At 33.2% G+C, this 13,857-nt stretch overlaps 1 protein-coding gene across 1 annotated transcript in view; it reads left to right on the forward strand.

Annotated features, from left to right (window-relative positions):
• Positions 1 to 3,552: 3,552 nt before the first annotated feature.
• Positions 3,553 to 13,857, forward strand: part of tamalin (trafficking regulator and scaffold protein tamalin) — a 30,572-nt gene continuing 20,267 nt past the window's right edge. The window contains exons 1-3 of the mRNA XM_056449961.1: positions 3,553 to 3,959; positions 11,783 to 11,835; positions 12,628 to 12,682. Coding sequence (XP_056305936.1) covers positions 3,747 to 3,959; positions 11,783 to 11,835; positions 12,628 to 12,682 — 321 coding nt within the window. The 5' untranslated portion in view covers positions 3,553 to 3,746. The remainder of the gene's footprint in view (positions 3,960 to 11,782; positions 11,836 to 12,627; positions 12,683 to 13,857) is intronic.

Here is a 13,857-nt window from a genome sequence, read left to right on the forward strand (position 1 = left end):
TTTACAGTGTATATCTATGTTTTGGTGCAAGTTTGATAATGTCGCTCGTAAGGTGTTTACCACATACAAGCACTAGATGGCGCCATTAGTTTGAATGATATACAGCAGTCTGCCGTCTATCCTGCTGTTTTATTGTTTCATATCATACAGATTATGTCATAAAATAATTAACTGAAAAAAAGAAAAGTGTTACGTAATTTATTCAGTGGCATTCTGTAATTATGAAATGATATTCTGTAGCTCACGTCAATAATTAATAATGCATTTCAGTTTAAAAATTGATTAGGCTAATAATTCATCCAGTAATTACTAATAATGCCATAATTTTTATTAAACTATCTTGTGAACATATGGTTCCTTATTGAGCATTTGGGGTGAACTAGGCGATAGATAAATGATGTGGCTAAAAGCACTTTATTATAATATTCAAAAACAGCAGAAATATTACAAATAGAAAATACTGAGAATCAGTTTATTGTGAAAAATACAGAATTATACAGTAATATAGACCATATCAATGTGGTGATGTCATTGACCCATGAACACTTCCTTCTTGTTATCAAACTATTTCATAACTGTAACAAAAGGCAATTCAATCATAACTTTAAAACAGCGATCGTAACATTATTTATCAATATGTGGCTCTTTTTGGAATCTCGGAAGCTATAGAAATTAAAAATGTAAAACAGGAAATACGTTGGGACTATTGTTTTTGTTTACATCCCCGAAAATGGTCTATTCCAAAAAACACATGCCAGAGTGAACATACAAAACATTCAATAATTAAAAATCTTATATTCCTGAAGAATATTATAAGGTGTCCTTACTTTTTCATTAACAAAGTTCTCCAAACGAGTTGTCCTTAGTCTCTTTTAGAAAGAGAATAAACTTTGGCTTTGATCCAGTCCAATTTTTATGTATATAAAACTTTCCCAAAGAATAAAATGCTTAACAAGGAAGGTGAATTCATTACATATATTGACATAATAAATTCAACTATCAAAATTGTGTAATCTAAATATAATATTGGTCTTTCCTCTAAGAAAATTTTCCATATCCACCCCAAAAAATTCTTGTGTATATACAATCACAAAACAACTTGATCATAGATTATTTTTCCATTGAGGAAAAATCACGGGAATAATCACTATCCAAATTCAATCTCTCTAAAAACCTCTTTAACTGGATATATTCAATGTAAAGTTTTAAATGTAACTTCTTTTACTTTATTATTTAACCAATATATTTCACAAGAACGCTAAGCTTTTTTCCCAATTCATAAATACATTGTTCCATTTTAAGTTTTTAAATATATCACCTGTTAGAACATTTCTAATGTATTTATTAGTATAACTTTGTTTAATGATATTAAGGTCTCTTAATAGTCTTATTTCCATAGTTGTTGAGGTATGGCATCAAATACAATAGCATATTCCTTTGGAGTAATCAGAAAACCAAATTGATCCAAAAATTCATTGTAAGATAAGTTACTATTTAAATTTAGAAGTCGTCTAACTAATATAATTTCATTTTGATACCAATTTTGGAAGAAGAGAAATTTATTTTTATATTAAATACATCTATTATTCCAAATAATGAACTTGTTTGGTGGAAAATTGTGCTTAAATACCAATATCCACGCCATAAAAGCTTGTTTGTGAAATTTGGCTAACTTCACTGTGAAGCAGTTTTCAACTCTAATGCTAAACCCGGGATACGTAATAAATAAATAATAATATTATAATTAGCATTACACATGCAAAACTTACAAATAAATACTAAATGAAGAATTAACTAATTTTAATAGAAACTATATTTAGGTACTCTATAACTAGCTATAGCTTTATTTTCCAAGTTAAGAAACTGATATTAACGAATTGCTCTAAAGAACCGAGTCTCTGAATTGAGTCAGTATGGCATTAAACCTGATAAAAGCCCGCTGGTTAAAACCCTTAAAACTACATTACATTAGTTTTTTACCCAAGTAAACCTTGTAATTAGTGTCTACTAAATGCCTTAAATGTCAGTAATACTACTCAAACATAAAAAACATGATTTATTTTAATTATAACAAGAACAATAGCATAAAAAAGTGCTTACACTTTTTCACAACAAATTAATAAAGAATAAAAAACAAAAAGTAAATAAAATTACAGGGCATATATAAATTACAAGAAATGTGCATAAGAAAATGATGCCAAAATTGCAGACATCCTTATAGTTTTTTTATTTTTAATGTCTTTTAGGGTTTCAATATAATGCTTAAGTTCAATTTTAAACATCATTGGTTATCATTGGACCATTTTTGTTGGTGTATATGGTACTTCCCATATAATCATTAAATTAATAAACAAAATTTGCTCCAAAGTTTTATTATTATTATTGTATGTCAAAAAAACAGAATTTTTAATTTTGTAAGTTTGAATATAAGATATTCAACATCAAACCAAAATATTAGGGTATATGTCCATTCAAAAAAACAGGTGTTTAATCGATTCCTCCTCTAATTAACAAAAAAGTGCAGGCAGATTCCATGTGTCTAAAAATGTTTTAACAACCTGTTTCACTGGATAGATTAAATTAATTAGTTGATGTGTCCCTCTTTTAACTTTATTGGTGAGGCAGTATTTACTACACTGTAAAACCCAACAGTCAACTTTATCAAATCAAATGAGTGTAGTTAACTCAAAATTTACTGAAAGTTACTCATTTGAAAAGACTTTTGAACTCAGTGTTGAAGGTAATGAGTTAATTAAAAATTTCATTAATTCAGCTTAAATGGAGTAAGTACTCATACAGATAGTTTTTTAAAACTCAAATAGTTTGTTCCAATTGGTTTCCTCAAACGGTTTGAGTTGCCTTAACTTATTGGGTTTTACAGTTCTCAGTTGGTTTGAGTTCTCTTCATTTATTGGGTTTTACTGTGCACAAATTGCTTTGCGTACTCAAATGGATTAAGTTCACAGGACTCGTTTTTGAACCTAAATGGTTTGTTGCAATCGATTACCTCAAATGGTTTGAGTTACCTTAACTTTTTGGGTTGTACAGTGTAGGTAAGCTCCAAACTTTTTTCCGCTCAATCTGCTCAAATAAGGAATTCCAAAAAGGTTTGTATTTAGGCAACAATGTGGTTCTGCATAACTTTTTTTAATGTAAAAGTTATTAAATTTATTGTCTATAACTTTTACATTGTTGATACTCAACAGATTTGTATGTAAAGATTGCATTCAGAAGACATATTACCAGATAAGAGCTGAAGAAGTCCACTAGGAATTGCATCAAATACTATTGCAAATTCTTTAGCAGTTATAGTGATCTTGTAATAATTATGAAATTCCCAATATTTAAAAAGTTGTCCATTACATTTGAATAACTGTCTCATCAATATAATATAAAAAACGCGAATTTACCCTTGTTCCTAAAGTTTTGAAAACCAAAACATAGCGTCTGTACATGACGACCAATCACATTGCGCCAATTGTGTGGCCCCGCCCTCCTAACGTTGTGTGACTCCCCATTCGCTCGTTCCCTCCCCCGTTCAAGTATTTCCTTCACATGTGCTTTTTTCTGAACCCAGCGAGTGTGTTTGCAGATGCTGCTGCTGAGACTGAGCAGAGGCTGGAGATTGTTGCACAAGTCAAAAAGTGTAGGCTGCTTGCAAGTGGGTGTCTCTTCACCCACACTCAGTACCATTCATCTCTTGTACTTCATTCTTCCTTTCTTTCTTACTGAGTGACACGCGGACTATGAAAAATATGACTTTCCGACGAGTAAAGAAGCTGAATTCAAGCGATCCGGACAGCGGGTCGTTGTGTCACGACAGTGGAGATATTTACTTCACGTCCTCTAAATCGGACAGCTATGGGACTGTGAATCGTGGACTCTCAAACTCCACCGAGGTTTACAATTATAAAACCCTTGCTTACTCCGGGGGAACCCTACCGAGGAACTTTAAAAAGGTTAGTATTTCATTTATGTTGAGATTTAGTTTTGTGTTTGACTCCTTACTGTTTACATTGTCAAACGATAGGTTTCTGTTATGATATTTATCTGCCTAAATGCATTTAGCCTGGCAGCCCATAGTGAAACCTGTAATTTGGATTGTTTTGGATCATTTCACTTACAATCTAGTCAGACCAGCTAAGACCTCTTTTAAAACTAGATTAGAGCAACAAACCATTTTACACTAGTTTAACGTTAATCTGTGTTAGGATATTTAACTTAAATTTGTGATTAGGCTTGCAGTCCTGGTGTTATGTACTGGTTTTTTAATAATTCTGGTATTTCTGATTGTTATAAACTGTTTCTGGGCACTTTTCAGCCCGTCAGACCAGCTAAGACCATAAAAGTCAAATAGGACAACCAAACATTTCTGGTTTGAGCTATTTTAATGCTGTGATACGTTTACCTTCCTTAAACTGCTTTGTTGAATTAGTCTAATCCAGACTAAATGTGTTTGCTTGACTTCATTAGCCCCAAAAGCCATGGTCAAACCTGAATTTTGTGTTTTTATGTGGGATTTGTGCACCTTTCAGTTCATCAATGTTCAGTTGAAATGTTTCAGTCCAGCCTGAGGTTATTTGCTAGTAATAATTAGCCTTGCAGCTCATGATCATTTGTTTGTTTTCTATCATTTCTGGACACTTTTTCTAACCAGTTAGGACCATCATAAACCAGATAAGATCAACAGTTCATTTTTGACTGGTTTAAGCTGCTAAATTGTTGTATACTTTAAAACTCCTTGTTGAATAAATCCAGCATTTGATTGTTTGCTAGTCTGTGTTAATATTACAAACCATGGCCAGAGTAGTATTTTAGACGGTTTTAAATATGTTTTATTTAAATGTATCTCTTTAGTGGTATCTTATTAATAAACCTTATAATTCCTTGTTACATTTTTTTAGCTCAGCCTATGATTGATTGCTAGTTTTGCTATGGTCATCCTACTTTGAATTGTTTTAGAGGATTTCTGGACTATTTGTTTTAGCTTGTCAGATGACAAGACAAGACCATTTTAAGACTGGTCTGACATTGTACCACCATTATATAAAATATGTGTATTACTCATAGAGATGATAAAACTCATAAGAGTCTGGTAAAACTAGTACTGTATTGTGCCTGGTTTTAGGTGGGATTTGTGCACCTTTCAGTTCATCAATTCTCAGTTGAAATGTTTCAGTTCAGCCTGAGGTTGTTTGCTAGTCATAGTTAGCCTTGCAGCTCATGATCATTTGTTTGTTTGTTTTTTTTTCCATTTCTGGACACTTTGTCAAACCAGTTTGGACCATCATAAACCAGATAAGATCAACAGTTCATTTTTGACTGGTTTAAGCTGTTTTAACAGTTAGATATTTTAAAATTTCCTGTTGAATAAATCCAGCCTTGGATTTGCTAGTCTGTTTTAATCTTACAAACCATGGCCAGAGTAGTATTTTAGACAGTTTTAAAGATGTTTTTAAGCAGACCAGCAAAGAAGAACATAATTTTGACTGTTGAAGCCATCTCTTTAGTGATATCTTATTAGTAAACCTTATAATTCCTTGTTGCTTTTTAGCTCAGCCTATGATTGATTGCTAGTTTTGCTATGGTCATCCTACTTTGAATTGTTTAAGAGGATTTCTGGACAGATGACAAGATAAGACTATTTTAAAACCAGTCAACCATTTTAAGACTGGTTTTATCTTTTACAACTATTATATGAAAGATGTGTATTACTAACATGGATGATTTAACTGGTATCTCAGTCTGGGCAGACTTGTACTGTATTTTGTATGGTTTTATGTGGGATTTGTGCACTTTTCAGTTCATCAATGTTCAGTTGAAATGCTTCAGTCCAGCCTGAGGTTATTTGCTAGTCATATAGTTAACCTTACAGCTCATAATTTGTTTGGTTTCTATAATTTCTAGACACATTTTTTTTCAGCAAGTCAAACCAGCTAGGACCATCATAAACCAGATAAGATCAACAGTTAATTTTTGACTGGCTATTTTAAAATTCCTTGTTAAATAAATCCAGCCTAGGATTGTTTGCTAGTCCGTGTTCAACTTACAAACCATGGCCAGACTAGTATTTTGGACCATTTTAAAGGAATTCCTGGCACTTAACAGTTTAAGCAGACCAACTAACCCCAAACAAATAATTTTGACGAATGCTTTTAAACTATTTCTTTTATGGTATGTTAATTAAAGTATATATATATATATATATATATATATATATATATATATATATATATATATATATATATATATATATATATATATATATATATATATATATATATATTGATTGATTGATTGATTGCATTTGGGTTCAGCCTAAAATTCATTGCTAGATTTGCTATGGTCAACCTGGTTCTTCAAATAGTACCAGGTTTTAGAGGATTTTAAAACCAGGATTTAGAGAATTTTTGGAAACTTTATTTTTTGGTTTGGCTTGTCAGATGACAAAATAAGACCATCTTATAACTAATCAACCATTTGAAGACTGGTCTGACATTTACAGCCATTATGTGAAAGATGTGTATTACTAACAGAGATGATTAAACTAAAATCTCAGTCTAGTCAAACAAAAGTTCATCTTAAGAGTCCATCATATTAAATTCCACAAAGTTTTACTTAATTAACTCTGACCTCACAATTCTTAACTAATTTTAACATCAGCTACTAGATTCAAAACTTGACAAGTAACACTACACTTGTTTGCCTCCTTTATATCTGCTCTCATATGCAAGTACATCTTGAATGCATTGTGTGGTGTTGCCTGGACTTAATTAAGCACAGAAACAACAGTCCTGTGACGAGTTTGCTATGATTAGAAGCAGCAGTGTAGATGCAACACTCAAGTTTGATTAGTTTGAAGCATTGCACATTTTATGCTACCCTTATTAACACACCTGAAGCTTATTATTATCTCATTGTTTCCCAAATATTCATTGCAGGAGTACTCGAGGATTAACAACCACTGTTAAGGCAATAGTTAAGGCCGTTAGACTCAATTTAGGTAGTCAAATGGAATGGCTCAAGCAGGCAGTTGTCATAGTTTGCATGGCATGTAAAGAAATTCTTGACCTGCGCTCATTCACACCTGTCTATCAGTGCGCATCTGTGACTGTTCCATCGTTGAGCCTCATTTGCGTGTTTGCGTGTGAGCAGTCATGTGGCAACTTATGAGTGACCAAACTTTTTCATTTCTGTGTGACTCTGAATCATTTCATGTTCATGCATTACTGATGATCACTCATATCGTGCCGTAGAGAGATTACAATTCATGCTGTACATTCCACTGTAAGTGTTATCTTTCAGTGATATTATATTTATTATAGAATAACAAAGCTAAATGAAATGCAATGGATATCGCAGTAAAGCAAAATATCACAATGTCCGTTTTTTTCCAATATCGTGCAGTTCTAGTGGAATTTTTTTTCTATTTTGTTAATGAAAATCAAATTTGTTTGTCTAAAATGTAACTTAATTGTTGTACTAAATGTAAATCTAAAGTAAATAGATAAATGGAAATTGGATCAACTTAATTTTTTTAAAATGGCCATGTAAAAAAAAAATATTATTATTATTTTTTTAAATCTCCATTGAAGAACATCACAAATATAGTGGAAGAGAGATATATTTAACATTTTCTAAATAAAAATTACATTTGTTTTTAAATGTAATATCTAAAGTGAACTAATAAATGGAAATTGGTTCAACTTTTCTTTTTTTGGCCATTTACAGAATGATTAAATAGCTCACTGTCTCCCACACTTCCATCCAAATCCAGAGAGAGACACTAATCTGCTGATCACCTCTACACTGTACTCTGCTTTGGCGAAATCTTTTACTCTCCTGGGTTTTGACCGTACAGATGCAAGTCTGCTTGGTTCTGGCCCTTGGGTTTAAACACTGGAGTGTGTTTCATGGTCACTCATGGTGTAAAGTGTTTCCCGGTGCCTTTGGACCACCCACATTCAGGTCTGACTCCACTGACTGTAAACAGCTCGTATGTGTCCCTGATGCATTCTGGGCCAGCTCTTTTACAGTCCACCTCCTGTGTGGCCAGTCGAGCCATTTTTATTGAGCCTGACCAAGTGTCCAGTGCAGTGAAGACCCCTCTGAATTGTCTGTGACCTTTGAGGTGTGGGAGCGAATTTATTGCTGAATTGAACGAGCTCGAGCCACCGGTGTTCAGCATGATTGTGTTGTTTTGCCGTGTAATGAAATGGCTGTTGAAATTCAAATAGGTCTGATAGGATCGCTGTATCTCCGGGAAGCTGTCTGCTGGCAATCAAAATAACATCTAGCATGTTATGGCGCTGATATTCTTAAAGGGAAAGTTCACTCCGATTTGACAAGCCTGCTATTATTTAGTCAACTTGTTCTAGACCTGTGTGGTATTTTGAAATGTCTGTATTTTGTGTTTTGTTTTACATTTAGCATACACTTTTATCCAAAGATGTATACACGTGAGGATAAAAAAAGATCTTCAAAGCATCAGAGAGTCGCAGTACATAAATGTTATGACCGGTATATTTAAAGGTGATTTAGTTTATTGCCTGTAAAAAGGTGTCTGGTGCATATGGAGAGGAAAATAGTGTCACCTACAGGTGGTTTGTCAACCCCACTCACCTGCGTGAAGCGTACTAAAGCCGCAGTCACACTAGAGTTTGAGCTGGTGAAATTTTGTTGTACAGTACTATGAAAAGGGACGGGATTGAACAAGATGATTAGACATTTAAAAAGCTAGTGATTGTTCCATATTAGAAATTTCTGTACAGCGAGGTCATGTTTTGATCTTCTATTGGTCTCACATAATCACATGACATGATTTCGCAGGTCAGAGTTCACCAAACTTTCGAATGCAGTGATGTGTGAAACTTGTTGCAGGAGCTTGCGTATGAATGGATGTCTATGGGGCGAAATGCAGTGCGACCTAATAATTAAGAATTGCACGTTTGTCAGAAACATGTTTCGCAATTCCAAGAACTTAGAGAACGGATTTGCATTATTGTGAAGACCTTTCTTGCCAGGTCACCTCGGATGAACTCGAGAGACCACGAAAACAGAACGTGTACTGTGAGAAATGAGATGCTACGCTCTTCCTGATTTGTCACATGAATTTCACGCATTTTTAACGGAAAATTATTTCAACATTACAGCATTCATATTCATACAACATTTTATTGTATATTGTCTTTTGCATATATATATAACATGCACAAAAATCCTACAAATATACTTTGCACAATACAAATAAAACTCATTTTAATACGAATTTCGAATAAACAACCTTGTTGTGTTTATGCCTTTATGAAGATTTTCATGTTAATGTCTACTTTCACAGTCTCATTTAGGGAAACTCCTGTGATAAATAAGTGATATCTCTGAATTTTAATAATAAATCTATATAAAATTCTGCGCTTCCCACCTCTAATCAGTCGAAATGAATTCTGGGATACTAGAATGAGTTCGGTGCTCAAGTCTGCATCGGCACATCCTCGATACCAAGAACACATCCGGGAACATTCACGCCTCCTCAGTTTTGCAATCTTGGGTTTTGGAACTGAACTTTGGCAGTTGATTTCGAGAACACGAGGACACAAGATCGCTGAAGAATGCATTTTGAGAATCAGCTAGTGTTGATAAGAAAGTGTCTGGTGCATACGGAGAGGAAAGGGTTTTTCTGTTTGTTTTGATTTGGTGTTTTGGTTGTATTTATGTTGGTTTAGTTCTGTTTTGTTTTAGTTAAGTTTTGGCTTAGTATTTTGATTGGGGTTTTTCTTGTGGTTTAGTTTTATTTATTTTTATTATATATTAATTTATTTAATTACAAGATTCAACATTATAGCATTAGTTTGCAAAGACGTGAGGACAAGTAAAAGACAGCCGAACTATCCCTTAACGACAATGTTGCTGCTATTTACACAAAAATGTTTAATTATTCGAATAAGGGTGGAATGACAGCAATTTTTTAGCGATTGCCATTTTAATGTCAATTGCATTTTAATTTGAAGAAATTAGCCTTAAACAAAGCTTACTCACAGCTGAGTACTAGACTACAAGCTCTTGAATTGTAAGGGCAGGGCAGGTTTATGAACAGCTCTCTGTATCTGGACTCCTACACTTTGCGTGGACGCCGGGCCACAACAGGGCATTGTGCAGAGGAGCGCTTCGCCTCCCTGACCAACTGCCCCCAAGGGATCCTCTTAGTTACATTTGAAATAAATGAAGTCATTGAGGGGACCCTACGACAATTCTCAAAGTGTAAGTTAATAAAGAAAGGCAACGTTTTACTAGATTAGGAGGGCTTTGGTACAACTACAAAGTGCACTTTGTGGGAAGTTGAAGTTGTTGAGGTAGAGCCCGCTTGAATGGCCTTCTGTAAGAGCGGGTGTATTATGAATGAATTCTTATGTCCGTTGTATGGTTTGGGCTCTCTACTATCGGCCAGAACACCAGGGCAGTTGTTGTTGTTAGCACATGACAAAACTTGTATTCGGCAACCTGGCTACATCTTAGATTCTCCTTGTGATAATTTCTAAGACTTTCAGCGATAACCAGACTGGAGATGAAAAAAAAAAACTGAGACTGAAACGGTTAAGTGAAAACAGCAGAAAAACATGCATTTCAGGTTATTTCTGCAGAGTCATGCGAGCTGTCTAACAGCATATATATATATATATATAGTTGAAGTCAGAATTATTAGCCCCATTGTATGTGTGTGTATATATATATATATATATATATATATATATATATATATATATATATATATATATATATATATATATATATATATATATATATATATATATATATATATATATATATATATATATATATATATATATATATATATATATATATATATATATATTTCCAATTTCTGTTTAACTGAAAGAAGTTTTTTTTTTCTACACATAACAGTTTTAATCACACCCCCTAGTTTGTCACGTTCTTTTTTGTGTTTTTTTTTAGATAAAATTTATATATATATATATATATATATATATATATATATATATATATATATATATATATATATATATATATATATATATATATATATATATATATATATATATATATATATATATATATATATATATATATATATTATTTACCATATTAGGTAGCCTACTATGTTAGGTGTGCAATCTGACACAATGAAAATGACAGAAATCATAAAAATAAAGTTTCTTTATTTTGGTACTTCTCTCTAAAACATATCTAAAACTGTAGTGATTACGCCAAAGAAAGGTTGTGTAACTCTTATTTTTATCCACAATCTCACTTTCTCTCATATTTCACTCCCCGGAGCATCTGACGTCACGTACATCATGCAATAGGGCTTCTGTTGCCGTAAAATACCTAGAACACAGATTGCTGTAAAATTCGTCAATGCATGGAGGTGTTTTCTCTCGTTAATGGAAGGGAAAGAGTTAAGGTTATTGCACACTGAATCTGAAATTTTTGTCCGTAATTTTCACACGTTAAAAAAATAAAATAAGACTTTCTCCAGAAGAAAAAATATTATAGAAAATACTATAAAAAATTTTGTCATTTGGGAAATATTTGGAAAAAGAACTACAAAATACAAGCCATAAGCCATAGTGTATGTGAAATGAACAGACTACACAAGCTACAGCTCAGACTCAGGGAAAAGACCTGTTGATCAGGGGGATTCCACGTGTACAAGGACACATTTTCCAAATGTCACAAAAGACACTCATTCTCATCTCTCTTTGTCTTTCTGTTTTTCCCTTCATCTCTCTGTCGTGCTGAACAGAACGGTGGGCTGCAGAAATGGAAGCCCCTCACGCAGTCTCCAGAACCGCAAAGGTAAAACTGCCACTGCTTTTCTTCCACCTACACAGGTTTGATTGCATGCGTCATCGTTGTTTCCCTAAAATACTCTCTATTCACTCCAGTTATAAAGACGTCAGTCTGTAGTCAATCACGTCTTTTACAAGGTGTCATGGAATAAAAATAATCCTCTGTGTTGAACAATTCCAAGTATGGAAGTATTAATGCCCTTTTCAGAGGACAGAATGAATAAAATGAGGCTGGAGGGAATCTGATCAGCCAGATGGTTGCATCTCACTGTATGTGTCAGCTTATTGTTTAGTAAATGCATAATTCATGAGATGCTAATGAAGTGTATGTATATATACGCTTATGTCGGGATTTTTGAATCCCCAGATTGCTCAATTTGTCTAGACATCTACTTCTACCCAACAGAAGTTCATTCATGCCTTCTGGCTGTTGTTATTGTGAACTGTAAAAACAAAACTGTGTGTAACAAAGGGTGTTAGTATGAAACCGAAAGCACTGTGAAAACATAGTTTGAGAATGAGCTGTTCACGTTACACCCTCCAATTTGATGCTTTTTTAAAACATTTGAGTTTTTCTCACATTTCCTGTTACACCATAAAGACGTATTCTCTAAAACAGCAGTATCATGGGTTTGATTATGCATTTCCTCTCTGATCTTTCATCATCTTCGTTCCTGTAAGCACTGACCAACAGTCAAGTTCATAGATCAACCACTCAGAACGTCACTGTACAACGGTCCCTTTTTCCGCTCATACTAACAGAATATATCTTCTGTTTCCTTTCTGAATTTCCTTCCAGAAAAACTGTGATCCTGGAGAAGAAAGAAGAGGAGTCCTTTGGCTTCGAGATCCAGGTAAGAGAGATTTAGAGACTATTAAATATAGGGAACTTATTATAGGAATTCCTTAATGGGATAGTTCACCCAAAAATAAAAGTTTCTACCATTTTCTCACTCTTTTTTTTTTTTTTAAACCTTTAGAAGTTTGGTTCTTCTCTTGAACACAAAATATGATTGTTGAAAAAATTTTGGAAACCTGTAACCAATAACTTTAATACAGGGTTCATACGGTCCTGAAAAACCTGGAAAAGTCATGGAATTTTGATGAGGCTTTTTCCAGGCCTGGAAAAGTTTTGGAAAAACAGATAATCCTTAAATGTTTTGGAAAAGTCATGGAAATTTGTTTAACATATATATGTGTATTGAATATATTTAAGAGGATATTTGAGAATAAATTTTAAATACAATAGTGCAGTTCGTCTCTCCACGTGACGTTCTATGTGTTGGGTAAGAAGCAACCTGCAGTTTCAGCTTCGCTTCTCCTTCACTCGCATTCATTGTAGTTCAAGCTACATTTTGAGTGTAATGTCCAGAAACAATCTCTAACTACAGAGGGAAGATTCTATTAAGGCACACAACAAGATACTATTTTACAGATAGAACAATAAATGCAAACTACAAAGATCGTCCCATTTTTGATATGCTGTTATAAATTAGAAATTTTTAAATATATATGTAATTTTTCAATATACATTTTTTTATTATTTACCACATGTACGTACACATTTTAAGAAACATTAGATCATCAATATTTACCTAAAAGTTTTGTAAAAGTCATGGGGAAATCCTGGAATTTTAGTAGTAAAAATGTGTATGAAACTGCCAGTAGTATTAGTTTATTCTACTATGAAAGTCAATAGTTACAGGTGTTTAGCCTTGTTCAGAATATATTTTTTTGTGTTTAACAGAAGACAGAAACTCATAAAGGTTTGGAACCACTTAAAATAAATAATGCCTAGATTAAATAGAGTAAATAATGCATAGATTTTCTTTTCTGGTTGAACTATCCCTTTGAGTCTCTAAAAGGAGAATTATATTACTAGCGTGGCTTAGCTTCTAAATGTTCTACACGTGCTCATTATGAATGATAATAGAGCTATTGTTAGCTGTTATGTTTAAGGTCTCACTATACAATGGATGACATGTTTACTTGACCTCTTTTTAAACAAAAAACAAGAATCAGTGGGGTT

This window comes from Danio aesculapii, chromosome 23, assembly GCF_903798145.1.
Source record: "Danio aesculapii chromosome 23, fDanAes4.1, whole genome shotgun sequence".
Lineage (NCBI taxonomy): Eukaryota > Metazoa > Chordata > Actinopteri > Cypriniformes > Danionidae > Danio > Danio aesculapii.